We start from the raw sequence: 23,169 nt of genomic DNA, 5'->3' as shown, positions 1-23,169 counted from the left end.
TTAGACTTAACTCTCTCCCTCTCCCTCTACCGGAGTATCTTGTGCATGATCTTTACTGAAAATATACTGTCATTTTATAATACTTTCTGAACTTTTTCGGCAATTAGTATGCGATTACTAAAAAAAAAAACCTGTACTTTCTTCAATTTGGTATGCAACTTTTTGTGTGGTCTGCAATACAAGCTTAAAATTTTTACTTTTTCACAGTAACAGGTGTTTTGAGAAACATTGGTATAGAATGTTTTGAGGAAAAATACTGAAGATACTTTACTGAGCTAAATGAAGGTCCTTGATCTGCAGCCCAACTTGATAACAATTGAATAAAGGGAAAGGTTATTATTATGTGCTATATTCGGATAGATAAGGGAAAATTTTTTAATGCTGTTATGAAATTATTTTTTGGCAATCCCATTTACTAGAATAATTTACCTTCAGACTTATCGATAAATACAGGTAATGTGCTCAGTAATCCCAGTTAGATTTATACCACCTACCACCGAGTGTGTTAAATTTATTATAAATAGAAAACAGAAATAAAAATTGTTATGGCCATTCAAGTGATAATTTACTGATACTTTCTTCTTTTGACGGGTTTTCTTTTAAAAAAGTAACAATTTAGATCAAAAAGTAGATATTTAGAGTATAAAACAAATGGTGCAAGAAGTGGCTTTAACTGTTACAAAAGATCTTCTATTAGACCCAACAATATCAATTATTCCTGTCTTTTGAAAAGCTAAATAGGCACAAAATCTTTTGGTGATTCATGATTTTTTGTGTAGATTCTGCCATTGGCATTTACCATCCATAACTCAAATTCTTCCATTTTCCACAGAAATATTCCTGAAACAGTTCAAGTTATAAAATCAACAGATTTTAAGAAATCCAATTTATTATTTTCCATGGAATTAATGTCTGCTACATCATCGCTCAATTAAATATATTAAAATTAAAGGAAACATAAGATAAAAAAAATAATAAGCTTACCATTCTCTGTCAGTACTGGACTGGCTTGAAGGAATGTAATCACTTTGGTGTTCTTTTCAAAAGGGCAAGCAACCTGTTTCCATGTTATAAATTCAGTCACTTGTTTAGCAAGTTGCCAGAACTTTTCAAAATTAATATGACCATTGGGAAGTCTGAAAATATTAGAAGCACATCGGGTAAATAAATAAACAAAAAAATTATATAATAACAAAATTATCGGTAAATTCAATTTTTTGTAACATTACTTTGGATGAAATTAATTGGACATGAACAAGGATGGAGATAAAAATGATTTTTTCCTCTTAACATCAAACATGACAGAACAAATTTACTTTTATGTAATAAATTAAAATTATCTAATGTTTAAAAATCAACAAATATAATGTATTTTTGTATTATTTTTTAATCTGATTATTGATGTTTTGCACAGCACAATATTATTTTCAGTATGATGTTAATTTTTTCTCATTTACAAGGAAATTTACATTTCTCTTTTCTACTGTTAGGAATAATGGAAATTAAAAGTAAAAACTAAATAACGGTGATGGAATGTAGTAAATGTTTAACAATAAGAAAGTGAGCTACAAAAATTAAGAAAAAAGATTTGGATCATCCAACTTATAACCAAGAGTTGGCCCCTAGTGATTTCCACCTTTTTATGACATGCAAAAACTTATTAAATATTATGTAAGTGCTAAAATTTATGGGTGATTAGATGGAGAGATGATTTAAAATACATAAATGTAAGTACAAGGCATGTTTTTAAAGGAAAGTCCATTTTGAAATAAAAACAAAACTGAAAAATATGGACAAAAAAATGTAATACATAAGCATAAAAGCTTGTCTTACTTACTATTACTTGCCTTCAATTTTTAACATATTTTTGATACCACTTCACCAGCTTCTTCAATCTTTTTCAAGAAATTCCATTGCCAGAAACTTAAGTACGCAGTAATGATGTCATTTTGCAATTTGCTATACAAGCTACTTTTAAAGAGAAACAAAAATCTCTTAGAGCTAAGTCAGCTATTAAACTGTTTTACAAGGCATGTTTTTAAAGTAAGGTCCATTTTGAATTTGCCGCCTATACATATAATGTAAACAGATAGTACTTGCATAGTTCAGTTACTTCAATCAATAGCCGTTAGCAACAATAGTTAGCCATTATGTTGTTAGTTTATGTTCGTCTATTAATAAATGAATTAAATAATAAAAATGAATAAAATTTTAATAATTAAATTTATATTATAACTAGCAGACCCGGCAATGCTTTGCTATTGCTAGATTTGAATATATATGTATGTATATATTATATATATAGATTAAATGAACACAATTGAAAGTTTGATAAAACATTACAGAACTTCACAAAATTTAACCTTTCCCTTTTTCCCATTTTCATCTTTAACATATAGCCATTTCCTTTTCCCCATTTACCTCTTTCCTTTCCTTCCTATTTCTCTTTTCCTTATTTCCCTTTCCCCTTCCTCTTTTCCCAATTTCCCTTTTCTTTCTCCCCCTTTCCCTTTTACATTTCCTTTTCCCTGTTTTTTTCTTTTTTCAATTTTCCCCCTTTTCCCTTTTAATTTTTTTATTTTTCCCTATTTTCCTTTTTCAATTTTTCCCTGCACATAAATCGGTCTAGTAGTTTTTAGTCTATAGCGGACACACATATCAGAAACACTGAAATGGAATTTTAAAATATTTAGTACAGTGTGTGTTGCTTGTATGTACAACAGATAGCGCTGCTTTTTTAAAAAAAAAGCATGTTTTTACCTGTCACAGGTGTGACATTTTATGTATAAAATATTGGTATATAAAAACACACACGTATTCAAATGCAATGTTGTGTCAAAATTTCAAAGCAATCGGTGAAGAACTTTCGAAGATTTAAGATTTTGAACAAACAAGTATTTACATTTTTATTTATATAGATATAAATTTATATAAAACTGCTACAGTTCATGATCTTGCCAAGTGTAAAGTACAAGGAGTAATCTGTTTTAATGGAAAAAAAACAATTCTGTGGCTGAAATTCACAGCCACATTCGTGATGTTTACAGGCCGAACATTATGAGTGATGTTAAGACAATGACGAAGTTCATTTCGAGAAGGTAAACAAACATTCATGATGAAGAATATAGCAGCCAGCCCTCAGTGATAACAAATGATTTGATTGAAAAAGTTGACAACAAATTTGAGAAAACCGGTGCTTCACTGCATCACAAATGTATCTGATGTTTCCTAATATATCATAATCTTTGATTTATGAAGTTTTGACTAAAAAATTGTTGCCTGATGGGTAACAAATATGTTGATCACACAACAAGGAAAAAATGTCTTCCTGAAGCACATGAAGTTATGCAGCATTACAAAAATGAAGATGATGAATCGTTTGATCACATTATTACTGGAGAGGAAACCTGGATTTCTTATTTGAACACTGAGTCAAAACAGCCGTAGTGCGATGGTGGCATTCATCCCCTCTTAGACTGTAGAAGTTCAAACAAGAACATTCAGTAAGGAAGCTTATGGTACTGTTTTTTGGTACAAAAAGGGTGTCTTGCTTGTCAAATTTAGTAATTGGGGAACAACTGTGAATGCCGATACATAATGCAAAACATTAAAAAATCTTAGAAAAGCTACAAAAACAAATGATGTGGAATGTATTTCACAGAATTTTATTTTTGCATGACGATCCCAGATTACACATGGCAAATTGGACAATGAGGCAATAAGAAAGTTTTGGGAAAATCTTCAATTATCCACCCTATAGCGCTGAATTAGCTTCCAGAAATTTTTTTCTTTACCTTAAAAATGGCTTGTACAGTAAATTGAAAAATAACACTAATGCGTACTTAAGTCAATGGCGGCAGAATTTCTTGAAGAAGGAATGAAGAAGCTAGTGAAATTTTATGAAAAATATGTTGAAATTGAAAGCAGATAGTAGCAAATAAGTATCATTTTTATGCCTATCTAATAAAGTTTGTTCGTATTTTTCATTTTGTTTTTATTTCAAAATTGACATTACTTTAAGAACATGCCTTGTACTTACTTTTACGTATCTTAAATTATCTCTCCATTTAGTCATTCATAAATTTCATCACTTACATAACATTTAATAAGCTTTTGCATGTCATGAAAAGGTGGAAATTGTTAGGGTCAACTCTGGATTTCAAGGTGGATGATCAAAAATTTATTTTTAAAATCATCCACACCATCATCCTGCTGAACTCCAATAAAGAAGCAGCAACTTTACCACCACCAGAAGTTGCCATCTTGCACCACACTTGGAGTCACAACAAGAAGTTTTTTGTCAACTTTTTTTTTCTTTACCAAAAACACACATACTGTGAGTGAAGTAAGAAGTATATTAGATTTTACTTAATCTAGTACAGTAATTCATCTATTAGAATATACCTGTATACACCTTGAATATACCTGGAATATATGCTTTTATGTATTTCATATTGTTCAAATGTGTTATAATTTTTTTTTGTCTGTGTAGAATAAATATCCTTATTGCTGTAAATTATACTGTATTTGTATTTTGCAATCTGAGATAGGATATAATATTTATTCAGTGTTACTACAGAGAACTTTTAAATGTTCATTTATACCTGTCTAAAGATATATTCTGTTCATTAAATATAACTTAAGCAGGGCAGATGCACACCATCAAATAAATGATGATCGATTAACTTTCTGGTACATGAAGATTAAGAAGTTCTTAATAAAAAATTCCTTAACTTTCAGCTATGAATACATCTGAACATATCAAAATTTTATAATTTGAAATTAGAATATCTAAAAGAATTATGCATAAAACTTTAAAATAAAATTCTAAAAAAAATAGTGTAATCAGATAAAAAATATCTTACTTGTTTGAGCATCCCTCATTGAGAAAATACAAATCCTTTACTAAGAGGGAAAAGAAAGGAATGACAATACGCTGTCTTTCATCAGTGGCACCAGCTGATCGCCACATTGCAGCTTTAAGTGTTGATCTGTAACTACTAAAATTAGATGATGGATCCATTTGGTGTTCAAGCACAGAAAACTTAGCACTTTGCACCTTGCTCCACTGTTATAAAAAGAGAATACAATCATAAATAAGAAAATATTCAGTAATCCTTGTCATAAAACATTTGTAGAACTTTAAATATACAAACATAGAAAATATTACAGAACTTTGTTATCTGTGTTGAAAATAAGCTTCTCTTTTTATATCTCACTTGGAGAGAAGTCCAACATCAATGCCAGTCTTCATGTAACTTGTAAATACATACATAAAGAATGTATTTATTGATTTCAGATTGTCTTCAAATTTATAAAATTAAACAAAAAATAAATTTTAGTACACTGTTATTAAACAAAACTTTAAAGAAGAATATAGTTATATTCTACCTTATAACAGTTAATAGCAAAAATGGACAAATAATATATACATGAGCTGTGAAATATGTTGAACTATCCTCAAACTTACAATTTACTATTAATAAATATGTCATTTTTTAAAATTTATTTACTTATTTTTATTGTTTTACTAATTACATCTTTTAGAAATTGCAATTCTTGTTTTAGTTGGTTTTTGTCCAAAAATCCTACAAAAATTTACTGCTATGACTACTTTATGCTAACTCATGTGAACAAGTTATTAATAGGGCTTACCGTATTTTTATGGGTCCAACCCAGGACAAATTTTCGAAATTACTTAAAAGTCTTAACGATTTACTGAAACATTAAACTTTATTTAATCAGTTGTATTTTTCACTAGGCTACTTTTTTCAGAAATGGTTTATTTGTTTTAATTACATCATAAAATTCACAACAGGAAAATTTTGAATTAATTTTAACATTTAGCAGATGTTTAACAGTAAATACTGAACGTCTACCACTTTCAGCGAACCAAATGTTCTTCGTAATTGAAAAAAACCCTCTCAACTGGAGCAGATGTCCCAGGCAAAAAAAAAACCCACAAATTTTTTTTTTTTTTTTTGCAAACTCAACTATTTTAGAAATATTGCAACATGAAATATCAGTCTTTTGAAACACCTTAAAAATTGCTTTCCTTTTCTCTTAGAAGTACCTTAATAGTATCTGGTACTTTTTCAGAACCTGAACCACAACCTACCTTTTAGTTTTGAATTACCTGGTTCAACAATGTATGTTCATCAAATAACTTATCAATATTTAAGGAATCTTTTCTGCACTCTCTTCTAAATGAGACCAGGCAATTTCAGTTTGTAAATTTATCCACTGAAACTTACTAACTTTATCAAAACTGGTTCTCCACAACTAAGTATCGGATACTAGAATTATAAAAATTGTATACACTTGAGAAGAATTTTTGTTCCTGTACATCATTATTTTCTTTTAGAGTGCATGGCAATTCTTTGGCAGAAGATGAAATAAATTTGTGGGTTTTTCTTTCCTGAAATTGACAAATTAATTCAAAATATGTCTGAAATGCTTCTGCTGCTGTGATAGAATTAGTTTCCAATTTCAGAACTACAGAGAGTAGTATATACAGTAAAGTACCTATAAAAATCTCAAAAACGGTTCACTTTCTAGATTTTCAAAAAATGAAATAATTTTGGACATTTGTCACAAGATAAGAAGTATGATTTTAGGCCATCAAAAATGGAAAGAATTCTTTCTATTACAAACTAAGGAACCTTATGCTGCTATGAGATCTTTTTTTGTAGCTTTTACCACAAATTCACAGAACTCTTTTTAAGTTTTGTTACTTTTACTGTTTTTTTTTTGTCTTCAGTTATTTGACTGGTTTGATGCAGCTCTCCAAGATTCCCTATCTAGTGCTAGTCGTTTCATTTCAGTATACCCTCTACATCCTACATCCCCAACAATTTGTTTTACATATTCCAAACGTGGCCTGCCTACACTATTTTTCCCTTCTACCTGTCCTTCCAATATTAAAGCGACTATTCCAGGATGCCTTAGTATGTAGCCTATAAGTCTGTCTCTTCTTTTAACTATATTTTTCCAAATGCTTCTTTCTTCATCTATTTGCCGCAATACCTTTTCATTTGTCACTTTATCCACCCATCTGATTTTTAACATTCTCCTATAGCACCACATTTCAAAAGCTTCTAATCTTTTCTTCTCAGATACTCCGATCGTCCAAGTTTCACTTCCATATAAAGCGACACTCCAAACATACACTTTCAAAAATCTTTTCCTGACATTTAAATTAATTTTTGATGTAAACAAATTATATTTCTTACTGAAGGCTCGTTTAGCTTGTGCTATTCGGCATTTTATATCGCTCCTGCTTCGTCCATCTTTAGTAATTCTACTTACCAAATAACAAAATTCTTCTACCTCCATAATCTTTTCTCCTCCTATTTTCACATTCAGTGGTCCATCTTTGTTATTTCTACTGCATTTCATTACTTTTGTTTTGTTCTTGTTTATTTTCATGCGATAGTTCTTGCGTAGGACTTCATCTATGCCGTTTATTGTTTCTTCTAAATCCTTTTTACTCTCGGCTAGAATTACTATATCATCAGCAAATCGTAGCATCTTTATCTTTTCACCTTGTACTCTGAATCTAAATTGTTCTTTAACATCATTAACTGCTAGTTCCATGTAAAGATTAAAAAGTAACGGAGATAGGGAACATTCTTGTCGGACTCCCTTTCTTATTACGGCTTCTTTCTTATGTTCTTCAATTGTTACTGTTGCTGTTTGGTTCCTGTACATGTTAGCAATTGTTCTTCTATCTCTGTATTTGAACCCTAATTTTTTTTAAATGCTGAACATTTTATTCCAGTCTACGTTATCGAATGCCTTTTCTAGGTCTATGAACGCCAAGTATGTTGGTTTGTTTTTCTTTAGTCTTCCTTCTACTATTAATCTGAGGCCTAAAATTGCTTCCCTTGTCCCTATACTTTTCCTGAAACCAAATTGGTCTTCTTCTAACACTTCTTCCACTCTCCTCTTAATTCTTCTGTATAGAATTCTAGTTAAGATTTTTGATGCATGACTAGTAAAACTAATTGTTCTGTATTCTTCACATTTATCTGCCCCTGCTTTCTTTGGTATCATGACTATAACACTTTTTTTGAAGTCTGATGGAAATTCCCCTTTTTCATAAATATTACACACCAGTTTGTATAATCTATCAATCGCTTCCTCACCTGCACTGCGCAGTAATTCTACAGGTATTCTGTCTATTCCAGGAGCCTTTTGTCATTTAAATCTTTTAATGCTCTCTTAAATTCAGATCTCAGTATTGTTTCTCCCATTTCATCCTCCTCAACTTCCTCTTCTTCCTCTATAACACCATTTTCTAATTCATTTCCTCCGTATAATTCTTCAATATATTCCACCCATCTATCGACGTTACCTTTTGTATTATATATTGGTGTACCATCTTTGTTTAACACATTTTAAGATTATAATTTATGTACCCCAAAATTTTCCTTAACTTTCCTGTATATTATATGCCCCGTATATGCCCCGTCTATTTTACTAATGTTCATTTCTCTTTCCACTTTTTCCACTTCTGAACACTCTTACATATATATGTATATATGTCAAAATATTTATAAATTTTTATCAATAACTTCTATGTCTAGAGGTAGAGAATCACATGATATTTGTACTGAATTGTGTACAACGTGCGCTGAACAACCAATTTCTAAAAATGGTCTATCTAAAAAACTTTAAACTTTTCTGAACACATTTTCATTCCCCTTTCTCTTCACACCACCAAAATTACTGTTAGTGTAATCAACAGTATAACAAAGCAACTTTTCTTCAAGTTTGTATTTTTTCACACTCTGCAAAAGATATTGAGTCAAAATTTGAGCAGTTTCACCTAACATTCATCAAAATTTAAAAGTTTAACTTGAATTCCCTCCTCCAGACAGAAATATCTTACAACAATCGGAACAAGTTTTACTTCACTTGAATGATCAATCTGTCATTTATGTTTTCCAAAGAACACAACACATTATCAAATATAAATGGTGAAATAACGTTAACAATAACTGCCTCGGTTTTGGTTCTTGTAGATGAAAATTTTGGGTCATATAACTTTTTAAAATGTTTAGTTGTACAGTCTGATATTTTGAAACCGAGTTCGTGTCTAGCAGTGTGGTATGAAAATGTAGCTTCTTTAGCAGTACACTCCAGATCACTGTTATTGTTATTCTCATCTTTGGCTTTAAAAAAATCTCTTACGTTTGCTGAAGCAGTAGCATTAATAGTACTCCTATGTTTAGCTGTTTTCACATGGTCTTCAATATTACCCTTTCCTTTATGTGCAATAGAAAATTCTCCAGTACATAATGTTCATTGTTACTGTCATTACACAATTTCAAAACTTTGTATTCCTGTTGCAGGTTAACATTAAACACACATTTTCTTTTGCTCATTGCTAAACAATGAGACAAAAAAATGAATAGAGATAAAATGATCAAAAACATGTAGATGAGTTACTTCATACATGAAAACAACATAAAACACATTGCCCCTGTTGTGTTGCCAAATGACTACGTAAAAAGTTGTGGCAAGACTGTAACCACACCTCTGTCAAAATCAACATCAGCGCTTGTTCCAAGGTTAGCTGTCAGATGCATGGTCATAAGAAAATGTTTAAAAATACGATATCAAACATATAATCTAAAGTTAAAAAAAAATAATCATCAGTCATAAAATTCTCAAACCCTGTACATTTTTGCAACTTCAGACAGCACTAAAAAAACAGGCCTGTACGGGCTAATTTCGGATGTATGATAAGCCTAGTTATTAACCTTCAATGCCGTATTAGCAGGAGTCACTATTCAATAAATTATAAAACGATTCAATTTAAATTATATTTTATCATATGTAAATGATGATATTCATAAAATAATGAAGGAAACCTTATAAATTTATTTAGTTTATTAAATCTTTTTGACAGTAAAGGAAGCTTTAAAAACATGACACTGCAAAAAATATCAACTTGTTTTTTCTATCAACAACAAATTGTAGTACGTGAGAATGATTAATAGAAACTAAAAACAGAGTTGGGATCAGAGATTTTCTATTAAAAATTTACAATATTGGGTTGTTAAATTGCCAGCTTATTGACAGCTCAAACGAGAGATTCTCAGCAAAAGATGATTTTTAAATCGCCAATTTTAAACTTGAAATTGTGAATATCTTATTAAAACACTTTCTGCTAAATTGTTTTTTTTTTTACTACTCTCCCTCTTAAACTGAACTGTCAGTTTTGTAACTGTCTAGTGCCAATGTTACATTAGAAGAAATTATTATTTTTAACGGGAATGCACTATATAAATTTATATTCTAATACACTAAGTTAACACTACTCTATACAAACCAAATAAATTATTATAAAATGAATGAACCAAATAAAATGTTCATGTTCAAAATGAATGTCATTATGGTTAATAATTAAAATGTAACACTATAAACTGAGGAAAATAGTTTTAAGATTACAAAAAAAAATTTTAACTGTTAATTTAGTTACAATTCTGAAACTTTTCCCTAGACATTGATTTATACAACAGATTTACCTGATCAATTCTTGAGACGTTTTAATATAAAAGAAACTCACCTTGTGGTTTCCCTTACACCAATTTAAGCTATGATTCAATTCTTAGCGTTTTTGTATAGCATTAGTATGTCTTCTTGTATAATTAATTGGATTTCATTAAATAGATTTTTCAAACATTTTTTATGTCTCATTGCTACCCATGAAGAAAGATTTTTGTAGTTGTTTCAGGCTCTAAAGAGAAGTAATCTTTATTTAATTTTCACTTTAAATAAAATGTTTTATTTTAAACAAATAGTGCACTTACATCAGCCTGCCACAGACTAAATCCAAAATGCACACAAGTATAAAAATAGGTAAATAAGTAGATCTTTATTCCAATATCAAATGATTACACTGCAACATCTTCACTCTGTCTACTCTGAGGAAGGTAGGTCTCTTGCATTTCTCCATTCTTCTATATTCCAAGCCAAACTTCTAAGATCTTGACAATTCCCATCCCTTTTAGATAGTCTATAATTTATACTTTTTCCAAGCTTCCTTTTTTGTATCTTCTACTGATTCTTCTAGGAGTGTTTTAATCTTTTTTTTCTCCTCCTATAGGTCCCAAGCTTTTCTATTCTGAATTGTTCTGATTAAGCTTCAACACATGTTCAATCTTCTAATTCATTTTCGTTTTTCTCTTTTATCCACTTAATTCTCTCCAGTCTCCTTCATGTCCAGATTTCAGAAACCTATAACCATACCTTTCTTTTCCCTTTTTCTTAATGTCCATGTTTCACATCCATACAGAAATATACTCCAAATCTATATTCCGTTACACTGTCTTTTAATTTTTGAAATCATCTGTTGAATATCTTGTGCTTCATCTTACACTGTATAAATATCATTAAATTTTTGCAACATGATAAATTTTTCCTGGAACTTAACATTTTTAAACTAAAACTAAATTAAAAAGAGGGTTAATAATTTGATACTAATTAATTGATATTTAACCTTTAATTACAAATCTTGGGCACAACAAATATATATAAACATATCTATAAAATCAAAATATAGACATATAAATTTAGTTACTATGCTTCATCATGTACAAACCAAACCAATAATATAAAGAACAATTTACCTACACAAATAACAGGAAAACCCTCAAAGGAAATTCAAATTTAATTCTAAGAACAATCAAATGTTTTCTGTCTTTTTGATAGAAATAATGAAGAAAATCATTTTCAATCTAGTAAAATGGTTATTAAAATGTTAAAGCTAGTTATTAACATAATACAAACTGAATTACCTGGTGTTTCTTGGATACCAGATCTTATTTAACTAGAAGGGAATCCTTGGTTAAAACTCAGTTTTATTAAAAAAGTTTCAAATTTTCTTTTCTTTAATTCTTGCCCTTGAAATCTTTATGGTAGGATACATATTCTCAGTGAATAAATAACAAAATCATTCCTGAAAGGTAATGGAAACCTGCCATTTGAAATTTTTTTTAAATTCTATGAATGTTGTTAAAAATGTTATTTGCATTACATTTCACTGCTGGAAATCTATCAGTAAAATGTAACTTTAGCTAGTAAATCATAAAAAAAAAACAGATTACCTAATGGTTTACAGAAGAACTAAGACTCAAGATTGAAATGATAAAGTCCAGAAAAGTTTTTTTAAATTATTATTTTTGTTAAATGAAATTTTTTGTTAAGTGTATCCTGAGAATGTAAGATTAAAAAAAGTGCAAGAAAAAGAGGAAACAGGGTAATATTTTGTCACATTACTTTATTTTGTTAAATACCTCTATTATCAAGAAAGGTGGCAGCCCACCAGTAAATATTATCAACTGTATTATGAAAGGCTATATAGTATGACAGTTTAGGATTTCATCATGTAAATAAGTTCATTCAGCAAGTTCTTTAAGGTTTTGGCATACTTGTGGTAATACATAAATGAGATACTGGAAACATATTGAAATAATGGCTTTTGCTCAGTTTTGATTAAAACACTATGAAAATAAATATATTTGAGCAACTTACAGATGTAAGATTAATTATACTTAAAGTACTTATCACAAAAAATGACATCACTCACTTATCTATAAAATTGTAATATAATAAAATTTTCTATTAAATTATTGATATCTAATGAATAGTTCACCTGACTTTGATAAGTGAAATATCAGAATAAAATCAGCCTATTTTCTAAATTTTAATTCCAAGAACCATGAGCAGCCTCTAACAAAACATGATTTACCAGGTGATTCAAAATGACTACATAAAATATGAAGTGCTCTCTATTTAAATCTTCTGTCCAATTTAGACTTCACAGTTCACCCAATATAAAGTTATATGGCTAAATTTATGCCTAGAACTTTCCTCAAAGTTCAATAAAAACATTGATAGAATCATTCAGACTGGTTCAATAACCTGAGCTTTAAGCTACCAACGTTACAAACACAAGGACGTTCTAATTTATAAAGGTGTACTAATATAAGGAAATACATTCATTAACTGTAGGTTAGTAAAAAATAAGAAACAAATAACCAATAAATTAATAAAAAAAGGAAAATTAATGATAGAATAATACAGTAATAATAACAATAAGTAATAAAAATAGAGCCAACAAAAGACTTACAGTTTTCTTTAATCGAGATATGGGCGACATATTTAGGCCAGCTATAATAGCCATAAGTGAATTAAAGTTTCCAATATTAAAGCATTCTCGTGCTGCTTCAATCCAAAACTCAGTCACCTTTACTCTCTGTTTCTTCTTAACATGCTGTAAAATGATTTAAAAAAAATTAGTTTAAATACTAAATAATATTAATGATTTTTCAATCTACGTAATTATTTAGTTATAAGTAAAGTGATTCTCAGTACTTGCTTGCCTCACAAAATATTCAAGATGAAGATAATACATTAAATTTGTTTTTTATAATGAATTGGTCCTAGTAATAAATAATAAACAGTAAGAAAGTAATATATGAAAACAATGCTTTTTAAAGATAATGCCTTTCTTTATTCATAACTTCAAGTGTTTACCTGTTACTATAAATAAATCTTAATTTCACAATTACAGTATATATAGTAACTCAATTATGAACGTGTTATAACTACATATTGAATAATTAAATAAATGAAATTGTTATTTTATTAATTGTATAAAACTCATAAGTAAGGTATTAATAATCAATGATGATGCTTTGCTCCACAATCTCGAAGAATATAAGAAAAATCAGAAACGATTACAATTTACTTCAAAGCCTGCATTAGACTACACCTATTTTTTTATAATTATTTCAATACATTTTCTAACTTCATTTTACAGGATGAACTTTTACAATAAGGTGATAACAAAAACAAATATGGTTAACAAAATTTTTAATTTTAACATTAACACTTCATACCGCCTTGATTTTGTATCAATCAAGGTGTATCTACTACGTTATACACAAAATAAATAAAGAATTACAAAAAATTAAAACTTTTAAACATTTTACTTAGCAAAACATGTAATTAACAGTAGACTAACCTTTACAACTTCTGTTGCTACAAAATAGCTCAGTCTATTGAACCATGAAACATATGATTCTAGATTTCTGGTTTTCTTCATATCTTTAAATGATGTTTCAAGATGTGGATTTTCTTTTGCAAATGCTTGAACAAATTCCTCAGGACCGATGTATGATAACCGTTCTAGTTCTACATGAGTTAGTTGCTGAGCAAGTCCACTGGCATTACCGCATAACTCTGTTACATCAGTCTGAAATTAAGAAATATAAACAAATAAAAATTAATTACAAAATTAATTTTGTATTTAACTTAATTAAAAATTATTTTAATTTTATTTGCAATTAATTAATTGTAAATTAATTTTGAAAAGAGTGCAGGTAAGATATGTTTAAGAAAATAAAAAATGAAAATTAACATATTTTCAATGACAAAGAAAATTCAAATTTATCTGATACACAGAGTAAAATCATTTTTTTATAAAAATAATAGAATAAATCTCTACTTACTTCAAATTATAATAAGATGTGCTTGGTTTGGTTCAAGCAAGAACTACCCAGTTTAACAAGAACCTCTGTTAAGCATGAGCATACACATTGGGTACATCTTAATAAATGTTGCAATTTCTTTCCATGGTGCTTTTAGGGACAGACTGCAGAAATTCGACCTGATAGATTCTGGAATGTGTTCTCAGTGTGGACAACTGGATGACACCTACCACATTCTTTATGAATGCTTTAACTACGAGTTGTTTATAGGCACGGAGACCATCCGTCTGCTTGATCTTATCAGGTCGGCATTGGATCTCCATGTAAACTGGAGGAGCCAGGCCGAATGGGCGATAGTGGAGAGTTCTGTAGTGTACTTAGCAAAAGAAAGGATCACTGAGGGGATCTAGAGCCCTGCTTGAATTTCTCTTGTATTATGTTTTTGTTTTATAAATTACATTTTTGACCTTTGTTTTGTTTCAATGTAACTGTGTTGCTATTGTTCCATGTAATATTTTTATGTTTCGTATTATACGCTGAACTCACTTTTACCTTCTACAGGTACGCAGTTCAGTTCCTTTGTTTAGTTAAGTCCTTTCAGTCTTACTTAAGACTCGGTATGATGTGTTTTGTTTGAGTTCATTAAATAGTAGTACACTGATGGGAATGTCACGCATGGCATTCACATCGGTGGCATCCTGGCCAAGGTTGACTGAAATATATCAAAGCCAAGGTTTCAAAAATGACCTCTGGTAAAGCCTACAAGGGCTAGGAATGAAGAAGGAGTCAAAGGGTGTTTTCCCCTACGAAGGGTCAGGATGGAAACTCCTCTGTCTGTATCCAGGCACATTCCATGATACTTTCTCTAAAAGTTGAGGTATTATCTTCCCAACATTTGCGAATGGGAATCAACATTACCACCATATACTACAAAAATAGCGATATTATCCTGGCCCATATCATGATATAGTGGATTCCTTTCTTACTCATGCACAAAAATTTTCCTTTGCTCAGATAACTACATTCTTGGCTTGTGAACTGTGATAAACTGCACATTTAGAAAGAAAAAAAATACTCCTATGCAGTGTACCAGATTTGGAGATTGTACTAATAAAGCATAGCAGGCTGCGACAAGCTACTCCATGTTTCCATGATAATTCATCAAATTATCTCTCTCAAAGAGAGTTTTGTGATAATTCATTCCCAAAAATTGATTGAAATAGTTTTATATTTATATTTTTTTTTAATATGTTAATAAAGTGTTCACCACAGTATATTATGTTTGGCTGATTGTTTATTAGTAGATTTAGTTGGAGGCTCAATCAAATTAGAATTACAATCAAATTGGCACTTGCGAGCTTTTTCATCCACTTTATGGCCTACATTTATTAATGCACATTTCTCCCAAACAAGCTTTATTGCTTTATAAAGAAAGTTTGTGTAAAACCATTTACAAAATGATTCATTATTTGAGAATAATGAATAATAATTCATTATTTTGAGTTTAATTCCATGCGTTGTCATTCATCCACTCCTAAACATTGGAAATGTATCTGCTAACTTCAGCCACAGCTTTGCAACTGAAACATGAAAACAAATGAGTATCCTACATGACCTTGAGAGTAGAGATACCAACTTTGGTAAAAAATTGATTTCTGAAGAACTGAATACTGTGCCATTTTCAAAACAGTAGCAAAAAGCTGGAGCGAGGGAAATTGTTAGATATACTTTACAAAAACGTTGTAACAATCCTAAAGTAGTAATGCAATCTAAGTTTTATACTGTAGCTGATGGATTAGAATAACGTCTACACATGTTAAAAATAACCATTAAAAAAAAAATCACATTTTACAAATGTTGCTTCTAAGAATAAACATCACTTTTAAAAACCATTAATAAATAACAAATACAATAATGAGAACATTTAAATACTTAAATAACTTATTTAGTAACTCTATAATAAGATGTCAATGAAATGAAACTAATATAAACTTAAAATAATTCATTTAAACAAAATACTTTTTTTTTCAAACAATGCACCCAAATATATTAATGATAAATTTGTTAATTTTAAATGATCTTGAAATTATTGATTTTATTGACAATTCAGGAAAAAAATATTTATTAATATTACTTTTTTCAATAATATTTTTGTTTGCTAATATCAAAATAGAAAATATATTTTTTTCTTCACATCTAGAAAACAGATACAATTTTTTTTGACAAATTTTCAACCCAGAGCACCTAATTTAGAAGTGAGATAATTATTTTAAAATGGTTGATTATGCAACCTTAATCATAGGTAAGTATACTATATTTTTTAAGCCTCAAAAACAAAATATAGCCCCAAAGAACAAAAGTGGTACTCAAGAGATATGAGAATGATTTTGTAATTAATTATTAGTAAACCTTATCAGTAAAAATAAAAATACATTTTTATACTAGAATTAATAATTTTTATTTACTACAATAAAATAAAATATGCATATTTACCGAGCTAAGAGATTCAATATTGTTAGTAGTTGATTCAGCGTTAACCCTCTGGAGAAACTGTTCATATTTCTCCAGTGCGGTTAAGCGATGGAGTAGATTTTGAAGAAGAGCAGAAACTTCTTGTCTGACACCAGCTTCCACAATAACACAACGATGCGTAATGTTCCGAACATGTGCCATAACACGCTCGTCTCTAAAATCATATGGGAATGTTTCACTCCATTCTGCTAGAAGTTGAACCAGTCTAGGAATAAACCTCCCCAGACGCTCCTAACAATACAAAAAATATAATTACTGGAATTCTCAGTGAAGAAGAATATTTTAGACAACAAAATATTTTTTAAACACTATACTGTTTTCACTTGATTAATTTACAACTAATAAAAAATTTTGTTAAAAATATACTAAATATTGTACAAAAATTAAATTATGTTAATCCCTGCAAATCTTGAATACAACAAGAGAACCAAGCTTAGTAAATTACAGAGTGCACCATACCATCCTGGATCTGCAAGGTCACAAGAAGAACTGTAATTAATAGCTAGGCACTATGGGATGAGCCAGACTACATGGTAGTTCTTTACCAGTTTTGTTTGTTCAATCTCATTAATAACTTGTCTCACCTTATTAAAAAGCAGATCTGATTAAAATCCAAATTTATATTGATTGACAATAGTTTTACATTTATATTTACATTTACATTTTGACAAACAATACTGTTGGTGCAGAGAAACTTACTAACATATCGATCGACTAAGTAAAGCAATTATAGATTTTAATTTCAATCTAAATAAGCCACTTAATAAATAACATTATCCCTTCTGATCCTTCATTACTAATAAGCAGACTGATTTTAAGATATTAAGCAATTAAAATAACAAAATGATGCATTGCAATTTCATATTCTAATATATAAGGCTGTTCAAAAGGTAATGATAATAGTGACCCTGAGGGAAAATTTGTTGTGAAGAGTGGTAATACTGCATACCACCGTGTAGCCCATTCTTTTAGCCATCTAACAATCAGTTATAAGATGGTGCAGTGAGTGGGCGTATGTGATGATTTGTGGTGAGTGGGCATATGTGACAATTCGCGTAACGTGTTAGATATTCGCCTACCATGTCCAGCATGAATAAGTTAGAGCAACGTTGTAATGTGAAATTTTTAGGGTAACTCGGGAAGAACTGAAAAGATGCGTATGAATTTATTAACTACGGTGTATGGTGAAGATGTTATGAACCAGGTGACCTCTATAAGTGGTGTAAAGCATTCAAGGATGGTAGAGAAAGTATTGCTGATGAGCCGCACGAGGGGCACCCTTCAACATTCTCACACCAAGGTTGTAAAGAATACAGCTGCTGCTATCGACCGTGAAGACGATGTATTACCATTAGGGAGCTCACCACATGTCTAGGTATTTCAGTTGGCAGCGCATTTCTGATTTTGCACGATAATTTGGCCATGCGACGTGTGTCTTGCAGATGGGTGCCGCACCTGCTCACACTGGAGCAAATGCAACATCATTGTGTCTCTGTGTGTCAAGACCTATTATCGTGGTTTGGTGGGGAAGCAAAAGAAAAAATGAATCAAAACATAACTGTAGATGAATCTTGCATGTATCACTACGATCTGGAACTGAAACAACAAAGTACTCAATGGAAAAGGGCGCAGTCGCCAACTCTGAAAAAATGCAAAGATGAGTCGCAGCGGCAGTATGGTTATGATGATAAGCTTCTTCAATTCCAAGGGTTTTTTATACTAACATGCTGTTCCTCAAGGCCAGACGGTCCCAGTAGATTATTACAAATCAGTTTTGATCATGATGTTGCGTCATTTTAACAAAAAACGGCCACACAACAACATTAACAAAATTTTACTGCATCATAACAATGCGTAGCCCCACGTCGCTCACACCATAGTTGATTTCTTGAATGATCGCAGCATCGCAACTGTACCCTAGCCACCATACAGTCCAGATTTGGCCCCTTGCGACTTCTGGCTGTTCCCCGAAGTCAAGTTTCCGCTCAGGGGATGGAAATTCAAGACCAATCACGAGGTTATGAAAGCTGTGGAGGCACGTTGCAAGGAGCTCGAGAAAGATGGTCTGGCATTTGTGTTTAAAAAGTGGCAGGAACGGCAGGAAAATTGTATTAGAACCAAGAGGGGTTACTTTGAAAAAGAGCATGTAGATTTGGAAGACTGAATAAATATTTTTTTCTGTAAAGTATTTTTATCATTACTTTTTGAACAGCCTCTGTATAAGTATTTAATTGGTCTGTATAATAAACAAATATAAGAAACTTTGGATCTACACTGCTAGATTAAGATACACTGCTAGGGGAAGTGGAAGATGTTACCAAACTAATAAAAAAAACTGATAATTAAAATATTATTCTTAAATATGAAATCACTGTTAATAATTTCAGGATACGGAGAAACAAACATGTTACTTACCTTTGCCGATGCATGTTTGTCATTGAACCTTTGTTGAGAATCACATAGTGTCGTAACTTGACCTAGTAACTCATGAGGTTTTATAAATAATCGTGAACTAAGTAGGAATGCAAATAGGTAAGCTCTATCAGGATAGTAATCAACAGTTGGTACCATATGTTGCACCAATGCATCTAGACAGCCAGAAACAAGATTCCCATCTCTGTAAACCAGTGCCTGAAAGAAAAACACCAAATATAGTTTTAACTGAAAATAACTATTTATTGATATATAATAAAAACATATAATAAAAGATTTTCCATTAATAGGTAGCATTTCTAAAAACCATATAAAAATGCAAATACACTTCTTCAATCACACAATCATCAATGGAAAGTGCCATCCGTACTTTTATTCTTGATATGGTGTAAATTTATTTTTACATATACTATTCAGTCAAACATTTTTAATAATAAATATGAAATGCAAAGCAATGAAAACATGTCAAAAAAGTGGTTTCTATTTGTCTGAATTTATGAGGTAACAACAACAACAATGAGTTTTTTGATAAAATAATACAAGTATTACACAACTCCTACCTCTTATAAACATTTACACATATCAGAATATGTCCTTAGTTAATCTGTTGTAAATTTCATATCCTTAATAATATGAATAATAAAATGTTGAAATAAAAAATTACTGAAATTAAAATGAAACTGATGTGAAATAAGTGTTAATAAAATAAAAAGGGTTAGTAATATTAACAGAATAATAAAAAAGAAGCATATTAGTAACTCAAGCTGGTGATCACTGATGAACTTTGTTTGATGCATAATTCTAAAAATTCCAAAAGGTACACTTACATTTACAACAATAAATCTTATTAATAGAAAACATTACAAAAAGGATCGGTGCCTGTTTCTTTGATTCAGTCAGATAATTCTGTCAAAAATACTAGCTTATTAAAGCTGAAATTTTTGTTTAAAAACATTTTACCTGGAGGAAGTCGTGGTAAAGTAGTTAAGTGCATTCCCTACTACTTGATGCTACTACAACATCTAATATGTATTCAAAAATCAACAACATGAAAATAAAAGCTTGTGTGAAGTAACTAACTCTGTTAGCAGTTAGAGCTATGGTGAACCAGTTAACATAAACTACCTATGTATAATATATCCTTAGAATACTCTGTACTCTGAGTTGTACTCTGTTGTAAATTTCATTTCCTTAATAATATAAAATATTGGAATAAAAAATTACTGAAATTAAAATGAAAAAACTAATGTTAGTAAAATAGTTGATAATATTAACAGAATAATAAAAAAAATGCATACTAGTAACTCAAGTTGGTGGTTACTGATGAACTTTGTTTGATGTATAATTCTAAGAATTACAAAAGGTACACTTACATTTACAGTAATTAATCTTATTCAGTAAAATAATATTACGTAAATAAAAAGAAATTAATAAAAATAAAATAATAAGAAAATGGATATGGCCATGTAAATAAAATAAACAATAAATTAAAAAAATTAACTACAAGGAACATATAAACAGACTGACAAGGCATCAAGTGTTTTAAAATAAGCAGGTTAAAAAATAAATTAAAAAAGTAAACGATTATATAACCAAGATAAATACAAAATTACTATTAAACTGAAAAATATACTTCAAAACGTTTAAAATATTAGAAGGAAAAGAAAAGACATGATTTACATGGTGTAAATGAAATAAAATGATACTGCTGTAATAAGACTTATAAAAATCAGAAAATTACAGATCTTTAAAACCTGTAGAAAATAACATGAAATTAATAGAAATAAACCTGTTAAGAACAACAGAAAAATTGATTGATTATAAAAGCATTATATATCAGGTGTAAAAAAAAATAATATCTGGGTTTTTAATCTGTTAATAAAATCTTTTGGATGGGGTTACATTGCTGATTTAAGTCTAAAATCAAAAAGCAAAAAGGATCATTTTAATTGCATGATTGGCTGTATGTTTTCCCTACTTTTCTGCTTGACAGCAACACTAGCAAAGATGGTGATTCCTGAACAGATACCTTTCTTTCTGAGTTTTGCAGTTTGCTAATGTGAATCTGTAGTTACAGTTCAACGTACATTCAAAGTAGAAAATTTAATTATGATTTTCAGGGTGTAACAACAATTGATGGCATAATGAGTTTGAATGACTGATTGTCTGTGTAAAGAGAAGAGTACAGGATGATCCCGAGGGTGTCTGAAAAAATGTTGAATGTGTCAGGGGATCTTTCTGGCATAGTCCTAAATTATCTGTTAGGAAGGCCGACCACGAACTAGTGATGTGAAAGGTGGCAGTTGCATTAAGGCAATTGTCACCTTGGCATTGTGGCAATTGTTTTAAGGAAATGCTTGCATATGGGTTTGCAGCTGTTTCAGGCTTTGAAGTGTACAGAGTACACTGTACATGCTGACTTCCACATTTTGACTGTGTTCCAGCATAAAGATGATGAATTTCCTGATCTTTTGTGTTTAATGAAGAGTCAACACTTCATCTTAATGAAAAAATTAACGCACACAATGTCATTGCGTGCGTAACGCATGCAATCTGGGTCAGAAAACTCCAATGAACTCTTACAATGCAAATGGACTCCCCACTATTAAATGTTTTCTGTGCGATATTCTGACGGCAAGATTACAGATTTTTTTTTTTTTTAAACTAAGCAAGCGCAGGAGTTGCTTATTTGAATATACTCATACATGACTCCTTCCTCAAGATGGACCACCAAGAGAATTATATTTAGCAACAAGATAGTGCACCTCCTCACTGGAATAACTCTATACAGGATGGGTTGAATGATATTTTTCCTAACTGCTGCATCAGTTGACATGGATTGGAGAACAGAGCTTGTTTGTGGAAGTCTACAAGTTCACTTGTTCTAACCCTAAGTAACGTTTTCCTTTGATTTAATAAAGGTTGTGTATGAGCCTCTGTTAATTACTGATACACCAAATTTTAGGCACAGGATTGATGTAGCTGTCACTTCCATTGAAGTCCCATACTTTACTCTATACATGCATGCCACATGACAAAATAAGCTCCCACTGAACACTTGTATGCAAAATTGTAAGAGTTATTCTTTCATTTATTTAAGATTCATTACTGTAAGTGTTTAAGAGATATTAAATAGCTTTAAATCCCCAATATTTTTTATACACCCATATATAAAATTAAAAATAAATGATCATACAAACTATAGTCTATATAATATCTGAAGGCAGGTCAGTAGTAAGCTATGGCATCCTTTCCTATGCTCTTTATATCACTCAGTGACTTATCCTCACACCAGTAGTCATAGCAGTAAGTGTATTCCAAAAGTCACATCAATTAATTTGCAATGACTTGCAAAGTATATAATTGTGACATCACTAATATAGTAACGAAATATGTTCTGGTAATTTATTACAAATAAAATTATTTATGTCTAATATTTTATTCAAGATATATGTGAAGCAATTTATTTATTTATTTCTTGAAAGTATATTTTTTTGTAATTCTTAGAATTATATATCAAACAAAGTTCATCAATGACACTAACTTGAGTAACTAATATGCATCTTTTTTATTATTCTGTTAATATTATCAACTCTATTTATTTTACTAACATTAGTTTTTTCACTTTAATTTCAGTAATTTTTTATTCCAATATTTTATATTATTAAGGAAATGAAATTTATAGGCTGTAATGTTATGA

At 30.1% G+C, this 23,169-nt stretch overlaps 1 protein-coding gene across 5 annotated transcripts in view; it reads right to left on the bottom strand.

The window, feature by feature from the left end:
• The window catches only part of LOC142321567 (ras-GEF domain-containing family member 1B-like), a 651,166-nt gene that overhangs the window by 39,940 nt on the left and 588,057 nt on the right, over nucleotides 1–23,169 (bottom strand). For all 5 annotated transcript variants that reach the window (XM_075359758.1, XM_075359760.1, XM_075359757.1 and 2 more), the window contains 6 exons: nucleotides 19,452–19,667; nucleotides 16,998–17,267; nucleotides 14,039–14,269; nucleotides 13,142–13,285; nucleotides 4,866–5,068; nucleotides 985–1,136 (listed from right to left, as the gene is read on the bottom strand). In XM_075359758.1, the coding sequence (XP_075215873.1) occupies nucleotides 985–1,136; nucleotides 4,866–5,068; nucleotides 13,142–13,285; nucleotides 14,039–14,269; nucleotides 16,998–17,267; nucleotides 19,452–19,667 (1,216 nt within the window). The remainder of the gene's footprint in view (nucleotides 1–984; nucleotides 1,137–4,865; nucleotides 5,069–13,141; nucleotides 13,286–14,038; nucleotides 14,270–16,997; nucleotides 17,268–19,451; nucleotides 19,668–23,169) is intronic.

The sequence above is a fragment of the Lycorma delicatula genome, chromosome 3 (genome assembly GCF_047948215.1).
Source record: "Lycorma delicatula isolate Av1 chromosome 3, ASM4794821v1, whole genome shotgun sequence".
Taxonomy (NCBI): domain Eukaryota; kingdom Metazoa; phylum Arthropoda; class Insecta; order Hemiptera; family Fulgoridae; genus Lycorma; species Lycorma delicatula.
Note: the sequence above shows the minus strand (reverse complement) of the source record. Positions and strands in the feature narration are given on the sequence as shown.